Genomic DNA, 22,593 nt, shown 5'->3' on the forward strand with positions numbered 1-22,593 from the left:
GCCTGCGCCGGCAGTGGGTGACCCCTGTGCGAGGCCGTGGGCGCCCCGTTCCTGCAGGAACACCCTCCCGGCACGGCTCGGGCTGCTCCGTCACGCTTTCCTTCCCATTTTCCCTGCACAATGGGGCGCTTTGTTCTGAGGCGAGGGAAGGTCCGGCTGCGGCACAGGGAGCCGAGAGCTGCTCCTGCATTCCTGGAGTCTGCTCCCGCTGGGAGAGACACCCCCCTCATCTCGGCCTCCCGGGGAAGCAGGGCCAGAAGATAGCCAAAAAATCAGCACCGAAAAAAAAAAAAAAAGGCAAAAAAAAAAAAAAAATCTGCGGAACCATCAGCGAAGCATAAACGAAGGGAAAAAAGAAAAGACTCCATAGGAAAAGAAACAACTGTAGGGAACCTCCCCATCTCCCAGCTGGTGCAGGGAGAAGTTTGCAATGACCTAAGCCTAAACTTTGCTATTTTTTGCACAAAACAAAGGCGAGCCCTGCTAAGCCGCAGTGCTGTCCTGCCTCCGCGGCTGCGGCTCGTTGCTGCCATCACACGTTCGGCTCCCACTGCACAATCGCATTCCCAGCACGGCCGCTCGGGCCTGATCCTGCACACCCTTCCACTGCAGGATTTTCCTTCCAGCCCAGGAAACCCTCGTGTGTGCCACGTTTGCTGTGCTGGCTCCTCATGACAAGAAGCATTTGGGTGCTTGCTCCATCCTGGGGTGCACTCTGCACTGGCTCCATGCCGATCCCTTCCAGCCCTCATGGAGCTCCAGATCCCTCAGGCACCTTGCCCATCCATGTGGGCATCAAAGTGGAGGCTCTCTCCTGTCATCTTCACGACAAACCACTGCCACATGCCCCAGCTGCAGCCCCAGCGCCCACTGGGAATGGGGAAAAACTGGGAGTGGAAGGAAAAAGCTCTTGTGTGTGAATCCAGCTGGATCTGTTGGTCATTTCTCACGTTCTCCTGCCCCTGTGGCATGGGAAGAGCAGCTTGGGCCTGGCTTGTGCCACCTTATTACAACACCTGCTGATGGGGAACATGCACCTGCCTGCCCACAGCCCCGGTTTGACCAGACCTGTTTGTCTCTGGATTTGCATTCAGGGCTGGTGAGGGAGGTTTAGATCAGATATTGGGAAGAAGCTCTTCCCTGAGAGGGTGATGAGGCCCTGGCACAGGCTGTCCAGAGAAGCTGTGGCATCCTTGGAAGTGTTCAAGGACAGGTTGGACGGGGCTTGGAACAACCTGGTCTAGTGGGACCTGTCCCTACCCATGGCAGGGGGTGGAACAAGAAGAGCTTTAATGTCCCTTCCAACCAAAACACTTTGGGATTCCATGATTCTAACTCAGGAAAACCAGCACAAGCCTTGCTTTGGAGGGCAGGTGGAACAAGAGCAGCTCAAAATGCCAGCATGGGTGGCTGCTCCTTTGGGAAAGGGTTTGCCCCCATTCCTCCTGGATTATATTTAAGGGAGCCCTCTCTGCTGTGGGCCCCGTTGCCAGGTGTGGTGCTGCAGGTGATGGCCCAGCTGTGTGTGCCTTCCAGGCAGCACATCCTCCTGCACCTGGCAGAGTTTCACGGGGAATACCAGTGAAACAGGGATATTTCATTCCTGGTGGGGAGTTTCAGCCTGAAAAGTTCCAGCTGACTCATCCTGACAGAGCTGCAGGTGGGAGGCTCAGCTGAAAGGGCAACCAGCAGCAGGTTTCCACCCTTCCTGCCCAAGACAAGGGACACCAGCTTTGGGTTAAACCCTTTTTCTTAAATTTTTTTTTAACCCGGAAGCTTTCCCTGTGCACTGCTTGCCAATGGCAAGGCTGATTTTCCCAGTGTGTCACCTTGCTGCTGGCCCCGTGCTCTCCCTGGCCTGTCTTGGGGTCAGGGGGCTGCAGCTTGGCCATGGTCCCCCCTAGACCCACTCAGCCCTGGGGGATAGGGGGCTGCAGATTTTCTGAGGTCCCCCCTAGACCTGCCTGTCCCTGGACACGCCCATCCCTGGGGGAGAGGGGGCTGCAGATCTTCTGGGGTCCCCCCTCTAGACCCACCCAGCCATGGGAGACAAGGGGATGCAGCCCTGGTGGGGTCCCCCCCTGGACCCCCCCATCCCTGGGGGACAGAGGGCTGTAACACCGCCAGGGTCCATCGTAGATCCATCAATCCCTGGAGGACAGGGGGCTGCAGCACGGACCGGGGTCCCCCCTAGACCCGCCTGTCCTTGGGGGACAAGGGGATGCAGCCCTGGTGGGGTCCCCCCTAGACTCACCCATCCTTGGGGGACAGTGGGCTGTAACTCAGACCGGGGCCCCCCCTAGACCTGCCCGTTTCTGGGGGACCAGGGGCTACAGATCTTCTGTGATTTCCCCCTAGACCCCTCAATCCCTGAGGGATAGGGGACTGCAGATCTTCTGGGGTCCCCCCAGCCATGGGGGATAGGGGGCTGTAACCCCACCGGGATCCGTCCTAGATCCACCAATCCCCGGAGGACAGGGGGCTGCAGCACTGACCGAGATCCCCCCCTAGACCCGCCTGTCCCTGAGGGACAGGGGACTGCAGATATTTTGGGGTCCCCCTCGACCCGCCCATCCCCGGACCGGGCGGGGCCTCCCCGTGGGCGGTGCTGGCCCCGCCCCCTGAGCTCAAGGGGGCGTAACAGGGGCGTGGCTTAGTGCAAGGGGCGTGACCTACCGTCAGGGACGTAGCTCAGGGTGGGCGTGGCCTGTTGGTGTGGGCGTGTCCTCCCGAAGTGGGCGTGTCCCGCGCCGTGGGCGGGGCCTGTCGGCGGTGTCGCGGCGCTGTCGCCGGCGGGCGCGGAGCGATGCGGCGGCGCGGCGGCGACAGGGACGGCGACAGCGGCGACAGCGGCGACAGCGGCGACAGCGGCCGGGCGGAGGGCAGGGCCGGCGCGGCCCGGCAGCAGCGGTGAGTACCCGCCGGCCTGGGCGCGCCGCTGCGCTCCCCGGAGCCGCTGTCGCCGTCCCTCGGCCGCGTCCCCTGTCGCGCCTCCTGGGACCACGTGCACCGCGGTGTCCCCCGTGTCACGGGTCTGGCCCTGTGCCCTGGCCGTGCTGCCCGGCTGGGGCCGTGCTGGGGCCGTGCTCCCGTGTCCCCACGCCGTGGCCTTGTCGCCTCGCTGGGGCCGTGACCCCGTGTGTGCCCCCCCTGCCGTGGTCGTGCCGCCCTGTCTGTCACGGGGGTGATCTCACCCTGTGGCCATGTCCCCCTGTCACCCTGCCATAGCTGTGACCCTGTACCGTGGCTGTGTCCCCATGTCATCCTGCCACCACCGTGACCCCGTGCAGTGGCCATGTCCCTGTGTCACCCTGCCGTGGCCCTACTCTGTGGCCATGTCCCACCTCATCCCGATGCCGTGCTGTGCCATGCCACCTTGCCGTCCCACGTGGTTGCCCTGCCAGCTGTCAGAGGTGCCCCTTGGTGGGCACATCCCCCCGGTCCAGGTCAGTGCTCACCTGCAGCAGGTGTTGTGCAAAGGCTGTGTGAGGGCTCTCCCCTGCACTTGAACACTGGGTGTAGACCAAGAGCAGCACCTGACAATTCCCTGCAGCCTCTCCATGGCATTCCTGGCCTGTTGCTGCCAGCATAAAGCGGGGCTGCTCAGACCAAGGACCTGAAGGATGAGTGGGATTCAAGGAGCCCCCTGTGCCCTGGGGACCAGTGCCACCCTGCTCTGGCACCCCTTTTGCAACCTCTCCTCAGGATCTTGCAGCACGCCCTGGGGCAGAGAATGGACTAGAGGCTCTTCTGCAGGAGGGGTGGTGATCCAGGGACTGAGCTGTGCCTGGCTACCCATCAGAAACCTCTGCCCTAAATCCCCCAGTGCCCAGACTGGTTTCCCCATCACCTGGCACCATGAACCCACGAGGGACGTTGACGCCGGGAAAGCTGCAGCTCTTGGCTTTCCTTTCCCTCTTGGAGGCTGGGGCTGTGTCTTCCTGCTGCAGAGGGCAGCTGGATGTGTCTCCAGCCCCTTTGGAGCAGGACGCTGTCAAGGCGGACACACTCCCCCACCCTGTGCTGGTGGCACCTGGGGACATCACCCTGTGGGCTATGGGCTCTCCAAGCTCTTTCCCACCTTTCCTCTGTGTCCCTGGAGTATTGCAGAAGCTCTTAGTGCCAAGTTTGGGAACACATTTGTGACTGTGTCTCACCAGCCAGGACTTGGGGTGTTGCCACAGAGTATCAGTTGCTCCTTATTGCCTGTTTGGTTTGCAGCTCCCAGCCCTGGCACAGTCCCTGCCCTTCCTGCCTGCCGGCATCCCGTGGGAAGCTGCCTTTCCTGCCTCCCGGCGTCCTGTGGGAGGGCGTGGGGGATGGAATCGTGGCTTTATCACACGGTGTCACAGCGGGGCTGCTCCAACACCTCGACTCCATCCCCAAAAGCCAAAGACAGTGCTGGTGTGGGGATCCAGTTCCCAATCCCAGGGGGACACAAACAGCATCCTCAGACCCTCGTGGGGAAAAGCTGCTGTACCCAACCATCACGGCTGGGATTGGGAATGGGGAGCCTGCTCTGCTGCACCCCAAATCCCTTAGGATGGGAGGGGATGTGCTCAGAAGGTGCCTCCCTTGCAGGGGCCGACGTTCCTGGTTCCCCTGCCTAGGGACCCTCCTGGGGACCCTCCTCCTGGGAATGCTCCTCATCTACATCTCCGTGCCCTTCCTCATCCGCCTCTTCCCCAGCATGCTCACCAAATTTGTCTACCTGAACTTCCGTGAGTACCCTGGGGCTGTCCCAGCCGGGAGAACCCTCACAGGGACTCAGCTGGGTGGGTGGGGAGCCCCCAGAACATGGGTGGGACCACACCCGCTGCCTGGGTGGCACTGGGACAGCACCCACCCGACTCCCCCTGGGCCGTGGGCTTGCAGAGGAGGCACTGAGAGACCTTTCCCTGTGTTTTGCAAGCTCTAATAATGTGGTGCTGCCGACCCTGTTTACTGCATGAAGTTACAACATGCCTGGGCACGCACAACATCAGCGGGGCTGGGAATCCGGGATAGGAGGACGTGGCAGAGGGCTGAGCTCGTCTACCCGAGCGTGGCCTTAAATAGTTTAAAAACCATAACGTGTTGATTTGGAAAAAAAAAAAAAAACAAACTGTAAAAGCAACTGGCCATGAGGTGTGATGGCTGTGATTTCTCCGTCAGTGGCCTTCCCCTTCTTCGCGGACTTTCGGCGGCCGGAGCTGCTGGTGAACAACACCATCAGCCTGCACCTCACCACCGAGCCGGGCGTCACCGTTGGCATCTGGTGAGTGGGACATCCTCGGCGTCCTGGGTGGGCACAGCACTGTCCTGGCTCAGCCAGGTGGAATCCCCCCGGGGTGACCCTGCTGTGCCCCTCAGGCACACGGTGCCGGGCAGCAGAGCGGCCGAGGCGCGGGGCCAGGACCGGCGCTGGTACGAGGAGGCACTTGCTGATGCTCACCCCGTGATCATCTACCTGCACGGCAATGGAGGCACCAGGTGAGTGCCCGTGGGTGCTGCTGCAGGGCCAGGACCAGGGGAGGATGGGTGCAGGGGCTGCTCTCAGGTGAGAACCAGCAAACTCAGTGCAGCAGCTGGCAGTGCTGCGGGGCCGGGGCTGCTGCGGTGGGTTCTGAACTGTCAGTCATAAAAAGTCCCTGAAAGATAAAGGGGATAAAAACTCAGCCACCCCAGAGCATCCAGCTCTCCCCTCCTGGGAAAAGGTCACCGTGGTTCCTCACCTGCACTGGTGCTGGAGGGGAGAGTCCCTTGGGGTCCATCCCCCCGAGCTCTAACCTCGTTCTCCCCGTCAGGGCTGCGCGTCACCGTGTCCAGTTCCTGAAGGTAAGTGGTGCCCTGTGGGGACACTGGAACCTGCTGGGAGTAAGGCTCCTGCTGGCTCAAGGGACCCGGGAGGGACCCTGGGCAGAGTGAACTGGCCATGCTGGGGGTCCTGGGGTGCATCCCCCACTCCCCCAGTTGTAACACCCTGCTGCTCTGACAGACGATGGGGGCTGCTGACTTCCACATCCTGGCTCTGGACTACAGAGGTAGAGTCATCCCCCTGCCCCTCCCTGGGTGACCCCCTCTTGGGGCTGGTCCCCCCAGGGTGGTGACACCGAGCCATGTCCCCCACAGGCTATGGGGACTCCACTGGACACCCCACGGAGAGCGGCTTCACCACGGATGTCCTGGCACTCTACGACTGGGCGAAAGCACGGAGTGGGAACAGCAGCATCCTCTTCTGGGGACACTCCCTGGGGACAGGGTAGGTGCAGGGTGGGGGATGGAGGGACTCAGAGCCCACCCTGCCCCCTGTGACACTGCTGCCAAACTGGTGGCACCTGGGGATGGACCAAAGGGTTGGAGCGGCTCCTCGGTGGAGGCACCTGCAAAGCCAAACTGAGCCAGGAGGGGGGAAGTCTGAGGGTGCTGTGCACCCTGCCAGGGTGTCATGGCTGCTTCCCCTCACTGTCATCTCCCCTGTCACAGGATTGCCACAAATGCAGCAAGGAAACTGCAGGAGGAGCGAGGTAAGGGCCAGCATGGCTGGGTTGGGTTGTCCCCACGTGGTGTCCCCCTGGGGCTCTGCACAGCCTTGGCCAGATTTTGGGGGCCACAGAGGAGATGGGGAGCCCTGTCACTCTCTGCTTTACCATCAGGCTTGGCCCCTGTGATGGGGACAAGTGGCCATCCCTGTCCTCCCTAGTGGGATGGGGACATCTTGGCCCCACAGCTGCTGCCTGGGAGGGGAGTGTGGCAGCAGCCTGGGGAGGGGGGACAGGCCCCCCCAGTGCTCCCACCCTGTTTTGCTCTCAGGGGTCCAGGTTGATGCCGTTGTCCTGGAGTCTCCCTACACCAACATCCGAGAGGCAGCTGCCCACATCCCCATCACCAAGGTGAGTCTGGGGGGTCACCCAGCAGTGACAGGGGGGTGGGTTCTGCCTGTTGGGTCCCAGTTGGTGACAGGCTCTGCCTGTGGGGTCCCCCAGCAGTGTCAGCCCCAGCTACCTGGGTCTCCCCCCCTCACACTTGAATCCAAGCCATGGCTTAGCACCCCCCAAATTCTCTCCCTGGCAGATCTACCGCCAGTTCCCGGGTTTTGGGTACCTCATCCTGGACTCGCTGGCTCGGGCTGACATGTTCTTCCAGAGCGATGAGAAGTGAGTTCCCAGTGGGAAGAAGGGGCGCAGCCGTTTCCAGGGCGCTGCCGGGATAATTCCGGGACCACCTGGCCGAGGAGAGGTGTCATGTCACCCCATGAAATGCCTGCACTCCTCTGTGTTTACCCAGCTTACTCATGCCTCAAAAGTGCCTTTTTATTTGCATGACTTATCAGATATCAGTGTGATTATTAAGCAAAGTCCACAAGCCACCATCCCTGTTTTTGGGCACTACCCACTCGCGTCCCACCCGCAGCCCATGCCAGAGAGATTTATGGGTGCTTTTGAAACCAGAGACCTGCTAATTGGGTTCAAGGTGATTAGGGTGCTCGGTGCTGCCATGCCAGGGCAGGCAGTGTGGGCATCACCCACATAGGCACGCCAGGGCACCCGGTGTAGGTGCCACTGGTGGGTTGGGATGGGCTCTGAGGGGCAGTGCCAGGGGGTTCGGGGTGCTGTGGGAGTTTTAGCAGGGGCTGGTGAGGCTCCTGCGGGTCTGTTGGCTCTGGGGTGAGTCCTCAGCACTGTGCTTGCTGCCCACAGTGTGAAGGTGCTGGCCTGTCCCCTCCTCATCTTGCATGCAGAAGATGATGGTGTTGTGCCTCCACACCTGGGACGCAAGGTGGGGACCTGCCATCTGGGCTGTCACGGTGGGGGGGGCACCATTCCAGCCTGGCTTTGGAGGGATGAAGTGGCCAGAGAGGGGGTGGCCACCCCCAGGGTGCCAGGAGCGGGTTTGGGGTCCCACTAACCACAATCCCTCCCCACCCCAGCTCTATGAGACAGCTCGCAGCGCCTACAAGGACAAAAACAAAGTGAAGTTCATTACCTTTCCCGAAAAGTTGGGCTTGGGCCACGACTACATCTCGTTCAACCCGGAGCTGCCAGCCCTGGTGAAGTAAGTGCTGCTCCACAGAAATGGGGGGGGCACAGGATGAGCCTTGGCTTCTTCTCCCACTGGTGCCTTCTCTCCTGCTGCAACCGCACAGGTGTCTTCCCCCTGCTCCTTCCCCTCCCCACGGTGTTTGCTGGAATCACTTTTTGAGTTTCAATCACTCCTCACTGCCCTCAGCCTGGGTGTCGTGGAGAAGTGGCCCTGGGGACACCAGCTCCTCTTTGCCCTGGGTGCAGAGATGCTCCAAGCCCAGCTCAGCCCCACATCCAGGGATCACAAATCAGGCTCTGACGCAGCACAGGAGGGTCAGTGACACAGTGTAAGATTTATTACATCTTGTTGCAGAGACTTTTTGAACATGAAGTGACGCCAACTGCTGCGTGCAGCGACCACGCGCTCCCTCCATCCCACTCCAGGACCCCCACATGGCACTGAGCTTACTGCTGTAAGTAATAAAAACTACTGAAAAACCTTTTAATTCGCCCCCTGCCTCGAGGATGCTGCAGGTGACTCGATGGATCGAGACACTGGTGTGGTCTGGGTCACCAGAGCCGTGAGTGGGAGGATCCCATGGATCAGTGGTGGGGGTACACGAGCCTGACTTCAAACACCCTTCACCCCCCTGGCACTGGTGCCTCAGGGCTGGCAAGGGCTGCACCCCCATATCCTGCTTCAGCAGCGCCTGCAAGGGCCCAGCCAGCTGTGTCCAGCTGTGTCCAGCTGTGTCCAGCTGTGCTGCCCACCCCATCCCTGGCCATTAACGTTGGTGGAAGCAAGCCCAGTCCCTAATTTTAGGCTTCAGCAAACAGCCCCTTGGACTCCAATGGCACTTTTTATTTTTAGCACCTAATGCAAGCAGAACAGGGCGACGTGGTTTTTTCGCTTCCCACACGACACTTGAGGTTATAAAAATCCCGCCCCTTTCCCGGTTCCCGCTCCGCACGTAGGAAAGCCAGCAGCAGCGACACACAGACTAAGACAGCAGAGAATTTTACAGCACATGTGTTCCCATCCCCTGGCTCTGGCTCCGGGGGGTCCCTACGCCGCTGTGCCGTTGGGGGTCTTGTCCTGGGCCGCGTCCCGGGGCTCGTTGGGCGGTGGGATCTTCAGGTCGGAGGGCTCCACGTGCCAGATGTCCCGGGCGTACTCCTTGATGGTGCGGTCGCTGGAAAACTTGCCGGCCGCCGCGATGTTCCTGATGACCATCTTGGTCCAGGCCTTGGAGTTCTGCAAGGAGAGCGGCGGGACTTGTTGGCCCCAAGGCCGGGGACAGTGTGGCTCGTTGGCCAAGGGTGGCTTTCAGCCAGCAGCACAGGATCCCATCTCCACGCACAGCCCCACCAGACCCCTTCTCTGGGATGGGATGTTGTGTCCCAGCACACGTCCTGCCTCGCCTCCGGGCTGGCACTCACCAGGTACAGCTCGCTGACCTTCTCCTGGCACTTCACATAAGCCTCGTAGTCTGCGAAGACTTTAAACCTGGAGCAGTGAAGAGGAGTCAGGGGCAGGAGGAAAGGGAAGGTGGGAGCATGGCATGGTGCCTCATCTGGGGCTTCCTCTGACACAAATCCTCCAGCCAAATTGCCCCTCCCCAACCCTGTTGGTACAGAACCCTGGATGCCCCGGGAGGGCACTCAGGGAAAAGATTTCTCCGATCCCGATGCCCATGGCTGGTTTGGCCAGGAAAGCCCTTGAAATACCCGAAATTATCTGGAGGGGCTGCGCACCCAAAGGTGTTATTGCAGCAAGCATGAAGGGCCATCCCTGCAGAGCCTGTGCCTGGGGAGCACCGTCCACGTGCAGTGCGGCCCCACCACCCTGATGTGGTCATCAGGGCCAGAAAAGGGGTGGTTGCTGCAGGGGAGAGACCCAGCCCAGGGGGTGGCAGGATGGCACCCCAGGCCTCACCGGTCGTGGTGGAAGAGCATGTTGATGACGTCGTCGAAGAGGTTGGGCTCGTTGGGGGAGAAGAAGCCGCTCTTAATCTGGTCCACGGCTTGTTTCAGCTCGGGGAGCCGGTCGTAGTAGAGCTGGGCGTCGTACCTGGAGGGAAGGGGTGACATGAGATGGTGCAGCCCCAGCTGCCCGTGGTGACACCCCTGTGGCGTCCCCAGCCCTCACCCTTTCTTGTCCAGCTCCGTGACGTCCTCCACCCTCATGCCGAAGATGAACAGGTTTTCCTCCCCGGCCTCCTCGGCCATTTCCACGTTGGCTCCGTCCATGGTGCCGATGGTCAGGGCCCCGTTCAGCATGAACTTCATGTTCCCCGTGCCCGACGCCTCGGTGCCCGCCGTGGAGATCTGCTCCGACAGGTCGGTCGCAGGGATCACTGCCAACAGAACACGGGGACACGAGGGGCTCGTGGGGACCAGCTCCGAGTTTGTATCATGCCAAAGGATGTTGGATCTGCTGCCTGGCAGTGACGGAGCCATGGGCTGGTGGAGGGACATCCCCTCCCCAGAATGTGCCCAGGGTACCTTTCTCTGCCAGGGAGACCCTGTAGTTTTCCAGGAAGATGACCTTCAGCTTGCTCCCCACCATGGGGTCGTTGTTCACCACCTGAGCCACGGCGTTAATGAGCTTGATGATCATTTTGGCCATGTGGTATCCTGGGGCAGCCTAAGGAGAGAAGCCACAGGTGAGCCACGAGGGCTGGTAGCAGGGGCAGGTGAGGCACACCCAGCTCCCACATATCCAGGGAAGAACCTGCTCAGCCCTGCTCCCATCATCGTATCCAACACGTGTTGCACAACCACGTTTTTGGGGACTTCCATGACCACAGGCAACATATGGTTGTCCCAGCCTCCCCCCGCCCAGATCTGGTGCCTTGTTTGGGTTGAAGCTAACCAGGGTACTCCAGCACTTCCTGGAGAACTCCATGGACATAGAATGATGGAATTGTTCCAAGTTGAAAAAGCCCTCTTAAGATTGTCAAGTCCAACCATTCCCCCACGACTGCCAAGGCCACCACTGACCCATGTCCCCAAGTGCCACATCCACACGTCCTTTAAATCCCTCCAGGGATGGGGACTCCACCACTTTCCTGGGCAGCCTGTTCCAATGCCTTTTGGTGAAGAAATTTTTCCCAATATCCAATCTAAACCTCCCCTGGTGCAACTTGAGGCTGTTTCCTCTGTCATGTCACTTGTTACCTGGGAGAAGAGACCAACCCCCACCTGGCTTCACCCTCCTGGCAGGTAGATGTAGAGGCACGGCCCCATGAGGCATCTGAACCTACACCCCCCAGGGCACTTTCAAGGACTTCCATCAAAATGTCTTAAAAACTCCTGAGCCAACTCACCTTGCCCCCAATGATCACCGTCCTCGGCACAAACAGCTTCACAGGATCTCTCCTGATTCCTGGAGGGAAGAGCAGCGCGGTGTCACCGGGGAATGGGGGACACAGGGATGATGGTGCACCCCTGGGGACAGCCCGTGCCCCGGTGCCTTACGGTTGTACATGGTGATGATGTGCAGGCAGTTCATCAGCTGCCGCTTGTACTCGTGGATCCTCTTCACGTGCACGTCGAACATGGAGGAAGGGTTGATCTTCACCTTGTACTCCTTCTCCAGGTACAGCGCGAACTTCACCTTGTTCTCCTGGCCGGGAGGGCAGGGAGTGTCTCAGCCCCTGGTCTCTGCCCCCCCGCCCTGCCCGTGCCACCCCCTGCCCGCACCCCTCACCTGCTTCACTTTGGCCACCTCCCGGATGAACAGGTCGTCGTCCACGAACTCGTGCAGCTTGGTCAGCTGGCTCAGGTCCCTCACATAGTCCTCCCCGATTTTCTGCAACGGGAGCACAGGCATGTGCTGATGGTGGGATGGTTTGGGTTGGAAGGGATCTTAAAGCTCATCTCGTTCCACCTCCCTGCCATGGGCAGGGACACCTTCCACTATCCCAGGTTGCTCCAAACCCTGTCCAGCCTGGCCTGGAACACTTCCAGGGATGGGGCAGCCACAGCTTCTCTGTGCCAGGGCCTCACCACCCTCACAGCCAGGAATTTCTTCCTAATATTCCATCTAACCCTGCCCTCTGGCAGTGGGAAGCCATTCCCCCCTGTCCTGGCACTTCAGGCCCTGGTCTAAAGTCCCTCTCCAGCTCTCCTGGAGCTCCTTTGGGCACTGAAAGGTTTCCCTGGAGCCTTCTCCAGGCTGAACACCCCCAGCTTTCCCAGCCTGGCTCCAGAGCAGAGCTGCTCCATCCCTCTAATCCTCTTTGTGGCCTCCTCTGGACTTATTCCAGCAGCTCCACATCCGTATTATGCTGGTGCTCCAGAGCTGGAGGCGGCACTGCAGGTGGGGTCTCACCAGGGCAGAGCAGAGGGGGAGAACCCCCTTTCCTCAACCCTCAACCATTTAGGAGATGTAAATGGTTTAGAAGGTGCAAATGTTGGATGTTCTCATGGCATCCCCAGGGTCCCTGGGATCAGGATGGAAGGGTCAGGGGGCCCAGGGCGTTCCCCCCACACCGTTACCTCCGCGATGAGCTCCGCCAGCCCCGGGTTGCAGAGCAGGAGCCAACGCCGGGGGGTGATCCCGTTGGTCTTGTTCTGAAACTTCTCCGGCTCCAGCTCTGCGAAGTCCTCGAAGCTGCGAGGACGAGGAGGGCACAGCTTCAGCCTCGCCCACCTGGCACCACCACCACCACCACTTCCAAGGCGGGGGTGGCCCAGCACCGCCTCCCTCCCCGCGCTTACACTTGAGTCTTGACGATCTCGGAGTGGATCTTGGCCACGCCGTTGACGGCGTGGGAGCCCACGATGCAGAGATGGGCCATGTTGATCCTCTTGTTGCCCCCCTCCTCGATCAGGGACATCCTCCGCAGCCGCTCCACATCGTCAGGGAAGAGGGATGCGATGTGCTGCCGGTGGAGCCGGAGAGGTGGTGAGCGGTGGTGGCACTGAGGGATGTCCCACCCCATGGCTCACAAGGAGGGGACCATGGCAATATCTCCAGTGCACTGGAGTGGTGGCTTTTACTCTGTTGTGACGGTGCAAACCCCCTTCAAAGGATGCATTTCCCCAGCACGGGTGTCTCTGGACAGAAGGACCCCCAAAAATCCCCCCACAGATGGGTTTTGGGGGCACCACATTTGGCCAGTGAGGACATTTTGTCAAAAGCCTCGTGCTGCCAGACCAGGAGGTCAAACCACCATCTCCTCTGCACTTCCAACCTCATCCTTTCCCAGGAAGAATTTAGCATTTAGGAAGCAAAGAAATGCCAACAGGGGGGTCCCTGGAGCAATGGGTGAAGCCTCTAAACAGCCACTAGCTGCAGGATGGCAATATGCTGGTGGGAAAGTACTTTTCTCTGCACCAACCTCCCAAAACAGCAGCTGGAATCACCCGCCCACACCCCCAACATCATCAGTTTGTGCATCCCCCTCATCCCGACACTATATCCCTGTCCCCCTCTCCGGAGCGTGCTCCTGCATGGCCCCCAGGCACTCACGTCCAGGTGTCTCTGGTTGATCTCATAGATGATCTGCAGGTGCCTGGGGAGCAGCTTCTCCACCAGGTCCACGGGCCAGCGCTCCAGGGCCTCGGGAAGCACCGTGTGGTTGGTGTAGGCGAAGGTCCTTCTGGTGAGGTCCCAGGCCTGGTGTGGGGAGAGCCGGCGCTCAGCACCACCCACCCGTGGTCCCCCCACCATCATGGCCCAGCCAGCTCCTCCCAGTGCACACCAGTTAAACCCAACCCGACTGCTCCACATCCCACCCAGCAGCCACAAAACGGGTTCCCCAGCTCCTCCACCGCTGGCGGGTGGGTGCGAATGGAGGAGACCCAAGAGCCAGGTGGGGTCTCCCGACCTTATCCCACGGCAGCTTCTCGATGTCCACGAAAATCCTCATCAGCTCAGGGATGGCCATGGCGGGGTGTGTGTCGTTCAGCTGGATGGCAACCTGGAAAAGCAGGGTGGGGACACGTGGGGGACACCGGGCATCCCACTGGGCGCGGGCAGCCACGGAGGGTCCAAACACCCCTCCAGCATCTGGGAGGTGTTGGGACAAGCTCCAAGGCACATGTCAGAGCAACCCTGGCTTGTACCTGGTCGGGGAAGGAGTCAAACACGGTTCGGACGGTGTCCGTGCTCCCAAATTTGGATGCTTTGAAGCGGCGGATGATGTCCTGGAGGGTGGCAGCCACCACAAAGTACTCCTGCTTCAGCCTCAGCTCCTTCCCCTCAAAGAACTGTGGGCAGAGGAGCAGGGAACTGCAGGATTCCCACAGGATTCACTGCGCTTCCCGGTGCTCCCTGTGCCCAGGGACCCACACTGGGGTCTGAGCACCAGCACCAGCTTCCCCCAGCACCAGCTCTAATCCCAACATCATCTTGCTTCCCAGACTTAACCTGGTGCAAACAGATTAAATCCCTGCCAAGCATCACCCAAACCTGTTCCCCTGGTTTGAACATTTTGGCTGCTAGGAAAGGTAGTGGGACAATGGGAAGGGAAGCCATACGAGCTGTGACAGACAGGAGCTATTTCTAGGACAAGAATTAAGCCACATTTCATGCAGCACAAAACATCATCCCGCTGGTCTGCAAAAGAGATGCTGCAGGAGACAACCTCACCACTGGAGCTGTGGTGCTCCTGGCCCTCCCCAGGATTTAATAGGAAAAAAAAAATCCATCAGGACCAGCCCCAAACAGGCTGCAGAGCAAGGAGAGCCACCTTCAACTTCTCCCCCTGCTCCACAGCTCGGTTTGTGGCTGGGAAGGGCTGTACATCCCCATCACGCCTCCATCACGTGCCAGCGTGCAGCACGGCAAGAACAAAAGGGTTGGGGTGCAAAGGGCAATTTGAGGCACAACCTCTGGTCCCAGGGCTGCAAAGGACCATCAGGGAAACACCAGCAGCACTCAGCAGTTTGCCTTCATGTTGTATTTTGAGACTCAAGGAATGTTTCTGCAGCAGGACTTGCTCGTCCCCACTCCCTCCCGGCCAATCTGTGCTCAGGGAAAGACTCGTCCTGGTGAGAAGCAGCAATCCCCATCCAAGCAGCTTGAAACACAACAAAAAGCATCTCTGCAGTGTCCTGGAGAGAGGGGCTGCTCCACTTCCCGCTCTGTCTGTGAGCTCTTTAGCCATCCTGAAAACAGGGACCCCTTCCCCTAAAACAGAGACCCCCCATCCCGCATCGTGACTCACGTTGTCGTTGGGATAGAGGACACGGGAGATGTTCTCCGCCAGGTTTCTGTCCAGCACGGCCTGGATGTAGTCTCCAACGTTGACTGGGGAAGGAACAGAGGGATCAGGTGGGCATGGGACCCCCTCACCTCGCCCCATCCCCCCTGGCACCCCACCAGCACCCACTTACAGTCGCGCAGGTTGAAGTCGTTGGGGGCCCGGGCCGACCACAGGCGCATGGTGTTGACAGTGTTGTTCATGTACCCGGGCACGGGGGTGTCGTAGGGCAGTGCCAGCACCACCTAGGACAGTGTCAGGGCAGCTGGAGTTGGGCTGGGATCCCTCCATGTTCCTCCTGGAGCCCTCCCATCCCACAGACCCAGGGTGGAGCTCAGGGTTGTGTCCACCTTCGTGGGGTCATGTGTGTGCGGACACACTTTGTACCCCCAGGGACACCCCAGCTTGCCTGGTTCTAGTGGAAGGTGTCCCCATGGCAGGGGGTGGAATGAGATGAGCTTTAAGGTCCCTTCCAACCCAAATTATTCTGGGATTCTCCTATTATCCAAGTGGAAGCCTGGGCATGCTTCTAATCCAATCTAACCCTGCCCTCTGGCAGTGGGAAGCCATTCCCCCTTGTCCTGGCACTCCATCCCTTGTCCAAAGTCCCTCTCCAGCTCTCTTGGAGCCCCTTTAGGCACTGGAAGGGGCTCTAAGGTCTCCCTGGAGGCTTTTCTTCTCCAAGCTGAACACCCCCAGCTCTCCCAGCCTGGCTTCAGAGCAGAGGTGCTCCAGCCCTTGGAACATCTCCGTGTCCTTCTCTGACTCGCTCCAGCAGCTCCACGTCCTTCTTGTTCTGGGAACTCCAGAGCTGGATGCAGGTAGGAAGTGACCTTAAACATCATCTTGTTCCACCCCTTACCATGGGCAGGGACACCTTCCACTGGACCAGGTTGCTCCAAGCCCTGTTCAACCTGGCCTTGAACACTTCCAAGGATGGGGAGGTTGGCTGCAGATGAGGAGCAGCCAAACCTGCGCCCATCCCTGTATCCATGGAAGGGCTGTTCCCTGCTCTCCGGCCCCAGCCGTACCTGGGTGTCGATCCACTTGGCGCCGGTGTCCGAGTGCTCCACGCGGCCGTAGAAGTGCACGGGCAGCATGTACTCGGGACGGGCCTTCTCCCAGGGATTGCCGTGCCGGAGCCAGTCGTCGGCTTCCTCCACCTGATGGAGGGAGCAGGAGCAGTGACAGGGCCACCCAGCCCCAGGAATCTCTCCCCAGCTGGAGGATGGCTGGGAAAGGCTCTGTCTGCTCGCAGTAAAAGGGGGACGGTACTTGGGAGTCTGCCCGCCCTCAGCCTTGATTTTGGCACCACCTGGAGGCAGGGATCTACCCCAGCCAACCCTGAACCCGGTGTCTCCCTGCCGGAGGGGTGAGGGATGGGGGAAAAAAACAACATTTCTCTTAGTGCATTGCTAATGTTGCGTTTCCAAACCAGCCTCTTCCAGCCTTGCTCCGTGAGGAGCCGGGACACAACTGCTCCATCCTCACCTGCTCCACGGAGCAGCTCTTGGGGTGGCCCCGAGCAGGGCACGCTGTGGATGGGGACAAAGGAGGGATGCCCTGTGCTTGCACCAGTTTAAGAAGCTAAACTTGTTAAGAAAAGCATCTGACAAGCTTTTTAATTATCACAGCAGCAGCCTCCAAGCTCAGGGAGAGTGTCTGTGCAGCCTGAGCTAAGGGGAACTTGAGTTTGGGGCTCCGGCTGTGCCGTGGGACAGCGAGGGCCACACCTCCATCCGTACCTGCCACCCATCCCGGATCTTCTGGTTGAAGATACCGTACTCGTAGCGGATGCCGTAGCCATAGGCTGCCAGCCCCAGCGTGGCCATGGAGTCCAGGAAGCAGGCTGACAGGGAGAGAGGGAGCAGTGAGCCGGGATTCCCCAGGAGCCCTGGGAGACAGCAGATCCTTCTCCCCGGGGACAGGCGATGGCCACGAGCAGCAGCCCCGCAGGGACACGAGGCAGGGCCAGCCCCTCTCACTCCACACACTGGAGAGGCTGGAGCGATAAACCCCCCAGGATTAGGTGCTCCCTGTGGTGGATGCAAAGTCCCCAGGGATGTGTCCCACTCACCAGCCAGCCTGCCGAGACCCCCGTTGCCAAGACCGGCATCCTCCTCGATTTCCTCCAGCTCTTCCATGTCCAGGCCAAGCTACAGACAAGGAGGAGACGAGTTGGAGACTCCCAGGGTGCCCAGCCCCGTGGAGGGGAGGCACTGTTGGCACACACTCCTTTGCAGGTGGGCTCCAGGAGGGGTGGAAAGGCACCCAGTCCCACAAGACCCACCCCTGGGACACTGTGATTTGCACCCAAAGAAGCCCCTCTCCCCCTTGGCTGCAGCTCCACACCATGGCAGGGACCAGTTTTGGTGTTTAAAGTCACTCCACCAGCCTTTACAAGGGACACAAACACCCATGACCTCGCTGAGGGCAAGTTCTGGGCATGGGGGGCACCCAGCTGTGACCAGGGTGCTGCTCTTGGGGTCCCAGACATTTCCAAGGGCTCTGAGGGCTTATTCTCAGGCCTATTCCCTCTCTCCCTGGTTGCAGTCCCACAGGGGCAGGCACAAGGTTCCTGCTCCCCCAGCATCCCCATCCCTTGGGCTAGTCACCCAGATGCCATATTCTCATTCCCACGGCACCCTCATCCCTTGGGGAAGGCATCTGGATGCCTGGTTCCTGCTTCTCCAGCATCCCTTTCCCCTAGGGAAGGCACCTGGATGCCTGGTTCCTGCTCCCCTGGCATCCCTATCCCCTAGGGAAGGCACCTGGATGCCTGGTTCCTGCTCCCCCAGCACCCCAATCCCCTGGGGAAGGCACCCAGGTGCCCATCCTCCTGACTCCAGGCATCACCCTTTAAGGTGAGAAGAACCTACACCACTTTTTGAGGGAAATTTAAATTTTCCAGCCTGGGATCCTGTGGAAGGAAGAGGTTTTGCCTATGCAAAAACTCCTCGGGGAGCTCAGCTAAGCCCCCTTTTCCCATGGAAACCCTTGGCTCTGACGTCCCACGGTCACAGCAAGTGGATAAAAATTTAAAAAAAAGCCCTAAAAATAAGTTCCTCTCCTTTGAACATGTTCCTGCTCTTGTGCAACCACCCTGGCCATGTCTGGCAGTGCTGAGCACAGAAGGTGACAGTGTGGGGAGGAAAGGAGCCACCCAAAAACCTCAGATAACCCCACTGCCACCAGGTGCCAGTGCCCAGCTGGGGTTGAGTAGGCCAAGGTTTTATTCCTCCCTGCCACTGATTATTGGTATTAACGGCCTCATCCATAGAACCACCAGTTCCCTTCCAGTTTATGGGCTGGAAATGGGATCCTGCTGGTTCCCCAGATCGCAGCTGCCGGGCTGGGCAGCTCCAGGCCTTTCAAGAGCAGGTCTTGGAGCAGCATTTCCTGCAGCTCAAGGAGCGTTTTGCAGCCAGTGTGGCAAAACACGGACATTCCCAGGAGCTGGAGAGCACAGAGCCCTCCTCGTCCCAGTCCTCATCCCCACCTGGGATGCTCACCTGGTACACGGCCTCGTCGCAGGCGTTCTGCAGCCCCAGGTTAATCATGGTGTTCTGCAGCGTCCGCCCCATGTAGAACTCCAGGGAGAGGTAGTAAATCCTCTGGAAGAGAAAACCACCCCTGGTCACCTCCCCAGGACCCCAAAGCTGTTTACTAGGTGATATCTCACCAAGAATTCTCAACAGAGCAGGGTGGTTTGCACCAGGAAATTGAGGGCTGCGGCTCCTGTGCGGCCCTGCAGCCCCTGCCCTGCTCTCCTGCTGTTTCCCAAGCCGGGAAGAGGCCGTTTTATTTGGACAAGCCCCGCTGCCCTGTCCCAGAGCAGGGACAGCTCCGGGATGGCCACCCCACACGCCCGCCGGCGGCCGCGGCGGCACAAAGTTAAACTTTAAAAGAGGAGACGTTTCCTCCCGTGACCCTGGAGCTGCAAAGCAACCGGAAAACCACGCGAGGCGCCGGGGCCAGGCAGTGGCTGTAGGGACACTGTGAGGACACCGTGAGGACACCGTGGGGACACGGCCTTCCTCTGCCCTTCCCGGGGGTTCGGAGCACGGGATGCTCCCGCTGACACCGCGGCCGCTCCGGCCTTGCGTTAAGCCGTCCCCTGGCGTCAGCACCGGCAGGTTTTAAGGAAGGATTTAGGCTGGAGGAAGTCGCTGACTCGACAGGTTTCCTTCCCCAGGACCTGCGCGGAGTCGGGCTGGGAATGGAGATGGGACAGAACCCCGGAATCACGGAATGGTTCGGGTTGCGAGGGATCTTAAAGATCATCTTGTTCCAACCCTCCCGCCACGGGCAGGGTGTGCAGGGCAGGATCCTTGGGGATTTCTGGTTTGACCGCAGCAGAGCCGGGAGCAGTCACTCCAGGCGGGCAGCACGGCTTGCCTGTACGGAAGAGTCCCATATCCAAGCCCTGGAAGAGGCTCCTTTTCCTCACCCCTACGCAACACGGGGGAGCGCTGAGCTATCGGGGCTGGCACGGTCCCAGCGAGGTGTTGGCAGGGAGGAAATTGCTGCCGACAGCGACATCCAGGTGTCAGGAGAGGGATTAGGGCTTAATCCCCGCGGGGCAGAGCCCGGAGCGAGCCAGCGGGACGAGCAGCAGCGCAGCAACTCCTGCACAAACCGGATCTCTCACGCTTGGGATCACTTGTGTTAAACAAGACCTGTTTGTGGTTGGCTTCGGGTGCCTTTAAGCCTTTCCAATAATTCCCCCGGGAAGGCTTTGGAGTTGGTTTTGGTAGACAGCACCCACGCCGGCGCCGCGGGACAACAAACGGCGTTCCCATGCCCTGCACCCCGCTCCCGGCCAAGCCGCGCTCTGTTTGTTTTGCAAAGCAAAGGACAGTGGCCTCGCTTGGTAAAGTCCAATCCCTCCGCTCGGAAAAGTTACCGGGAACAGCCCTAAATCCACGGAAAAAAACCCGAGCCTCCCCGATCTCTTATATTCCAGCGCGGAGGGAGGGTTCAAGCCCACGGCGCTACGATGGATCCCACCCCAGCCATAACCCAGGACCCACCGCGGGGGGGTTCCCACCACACAGAGGGGTCCTCCCCCCTTCTCCCCCGCATCCCAGCGCTCCCACCTTGGGATCCTTCTCGTAGTAGTACTGCTGGGTGCGGATCCAGCGCCCCACCAGGTGGTCGCGCACGGTGTGGGCCAGGGCGAAGTAGTAGTCGCGTGGGGTGGCCACATTGCGGTCCTTGACCAGGGTGAAGTGCAGGTGCCGGTTGAAGCCCCGCTTGAGCTCGGCCACGTTCTCGGCGCCCACGATGCCGCGGATGCTGATCTGCTTCCGCCGCTCCTGGTCCGACAGCGGCCGCGACATCGCGGTGGGGCTGCGGGGACACGGGGAGGGGGCACACGGGCACACGGGCTGGGCTCCGCCGCCGCGTTCCGCCTCCGCCCCGCGCTGGCACCGCCCCGGGAGGGGACGGGATGGGGACGGGATGGGGATGGGCCCCGCAAAGGGCCGCCCACGCGCGGGGAGGAGCGGCGGCCAAGACCCGGGGGGGGACAAAAGGGGGGGGGGACCCCGGGGATGAACAGAGGTGGGTGCAAAGCGGGGAGGGGGGTCCTCGGAGGGACGTGCAAAGGGAGCGATCCCGGGGGTCTCAGGGGGTTGTGTAAAGAGGGGGACCCCGGGGGACCCCCGGGATAGATAGTGGGGGGTCCCAGGGAGGGGGATAGAGGGGTGTGCAAAGGAGAGAACCCCAGGAACGTGGAAAGTGTGTGCCCCGGGAACCACCACCTGGGGTAAAAAAGGGGGAGACCCCGGGGATGGACAGAGGGGGGTGCAAAGGGGGGACCCCGGGGGTCACAGAGGTGGGGGGACCTCGAGGGGTCACAGAGGGGTGTGCAAGGCGGGGGAACCCCGGCGACCGACCAGGGTTGCTCAGAAGGGCGCTCAACGAGAGGGGGGACATCGGGGGTGCACAGAGGAGGGTGCAAAGGCGGGGGGGGAACGCTGGGGGTCTCAGAGGAGTCTGAAAAGGAGGGGGACCCCAGGGATGGACAGAGGGGTGTGCAAAGGAGGGGGACCCCGAGTATGGACAGAGGGGCGTGCAAAGGGAGGGGACTCCGGGGGGGGGGGGTGTCACCAAGGAGGGTGCAAAGGGGGTGCCCCGGGAACCGCCGCCTGAGTTGTTCAGAAGGATGTGCAACGGTGGGGACCGTGAGGGACCCCAGGGATGGACTGAGAGGTGTGTAAGGGGAGGGAGACCCCAGGGTGAGGGTCACAGAGAGGTGTGCAAAGCGGGGGGACCCCAGGAACGTGGGAAGTGTGTGACCCAGGGACCGCCACCTGGGGGTAAAAAAAGGGGGAGACCCCCGGGGGGCACAGGAGGCTGTGCAAAGGAAGGGATGCCAGGCAAGTGGAATGGGGGTGTCCTGGGAACCGCAGCGCGGGGTGCACGGAGGGATGTGCAAAGGGGACCCAGGGAGTCACAGAGGGGTGTGCAAAGGGGGTGTGTGTGGGGATTTCAGGGGTCTCAGTGGGGCGTGCAAAGGGGAAAGGGGGTGCAAAGGGGAAAGGGGGTGCAAAGAGGAGGACCCCGGGGGCGCACAGAGAGGGAGTGCAAGAGCGGGGGGGCAAAGGGTGTGCAGCGGAGGGGGGCGCGGAGCCGGGGCAGAGCACGGAGCCCCCCCAGCATCGCACCTGCGGCGGCCGGAGCGACTCCGGGCGCGGCCGCTCCCCCGTCCCTGCTCTCACCCACGGAGGGACCGCCCCACGCAGAACCCCGCCCGCCCCACCCGTGGCTCCTCCCGCCCGGGCAGCCGCTCTTGGAGCATGTACAAGGTCCTCCCCGCCGGCCCCGGAGGGAAAAGCCGGGAAGTGTCGTGATGTGTTTCCCACCCGTGTCACGATCCGTCCCCGTGTCTCGGTCCCCGTCCCCGCCCCTCCGTGTCACGGTGTCCTCCCCCCAGTGTCACGAACCCCCCCGTGCCTCGGTCCCTTTCCTGTGCCACGGTCCCTCCCTCCCTCCCTCCCGCCCCCCGGTCCCCCCGCATCCCTCTCCCGGCCCCCCTTCCCTCTCCCCACGCTTCCTCACTGTTCGCTGCCCGCCTGTAATCCCTCTGGAAATGGCGTGGGATGTCTTCCCCCCCGCGGCTCCTGGCTCTTCCCAGCTGTTCCCGTACCCAGGCTGCCCGCAGGACTCTGCCCTGCCCGCCTGGCCCTGCCTCCCGTTCGTCCCAAGGGCAAGAAAACCCAATATGAGCTTCTAACGCAACACTTCCTCCTCCTCCTCCTCCCCAGCCATGGCTCCGCAGGCTTTCCAGCCTGTGTGCTTTTCCTTCCCAGTGTCCTGGGCTCATCCCACAGCGTGGGCAGCAGGGCAAGGAAAGGGGACTGTGCCCCTCT

At 60.9% G+C, this 22,593-nt stretch overlaps 2 protein-coding genes across 3 annotated transcripts; one reads left to right on the plus strand and one right to left on the minus strand.

Moving 5' to 3' along the window:
• Positions 1-2,791: 2,791 nt before the first annotated feature.
• On the plus strand, positions 2,792-8,509 carry ABHD12B (abhydrolase domain containing 12B). The gene is made up of 13 exons (XM_027744433.2): positions 2,792-2,910; positions 4,582-4,721; positions 5,155-5,257; positions 5,353-5,472; positions 5,787-5,817; positions 5,978-6,023; positions 6,112-6,241; positions 6,466-6,506; positions 6,793-6,872; positions 7,054-7,136; positions 7,680-7,758; positions 7,910-8,034; positions 8,377-8,509. The coding sequence occupies exons 1-13, from the start codon at positions 2,807-2,809 to the stop codon at positions 8,396-8,398; spliced, it is 1,104 nt and encodes a 367-aa protein (XP_027600234.2). The 5' UTR covers positions 2,792-2,806; the 3' UTR covers positions 8,399-8,509.
• Positions 8,337-22,375, minus strand: PYGL (glycogen phosphorylase L). 2 transcript variants are annotated; one of them, XM_027744431.2, is made up of 21 exons: positions 22,283-22,375; positions 20,317-20,569; positions 18,730-18,831; positions 17,295-17,373; positions 16,963-17,066; positions 16,249-16,380; positions 15,351-15,462; positions 15,182-15,264; positions 14,079-14,222; positions 13,841-13,933; positions 13,483-13,629; positions 12,729-12,892; positions 12,507-12,621; positions 11,716-11,817; positions 11,484-11,631; positions 11,333-11,391; positions 10,509-10,650; positions 10,153-10,360; positions 9,940-10,074; positions 9,444-9,510; positions 8,337-9,258 (listed from the first exon to the last, which is right to left on the minus strand). In XM_027744431.2, exons 2-21 carry the CDS (start codon positions 20,557-20,559, stop codon positions 9,070-9,072), a joined length of 2,568 nt encoding a protein of 855 aa, XP_027600232.1. In that variant the 5' UTR covers positions 20,560-20,569; positions 22,283-22,375; the 3' UTR covers positions 8,337-9,069. The 2 variants fall into 2 exon arrangements, with proteins under 2 accessions (XP_027600232.1, XP_039242762.1); XM_039386828.1 differs by lacking the exon at positions 22,283-22,375 and adding an exon at positions 21,889-21,903.
• Between the last annotated feature and the right edge of the window lie 218 nt (positions 22,376-22,593).

Source organism: Pipra filicauda, unplaced genomic scaffold (genome assembly GCF_003945595.2).
Source record: "Pipra filicauda isolate LSUMZ 115617 unplaced genomic scaffold, ASM394559v2 scaffold508_size1329835_pilon, whole genome shotgun sequence".
Taxonomy (NCBI): domain Eukaryota; kingdom Metazoa; phylum Chordata; class Aves; order Passeriformes; family Pipridae; genus Pipra; species Pipra filicauda.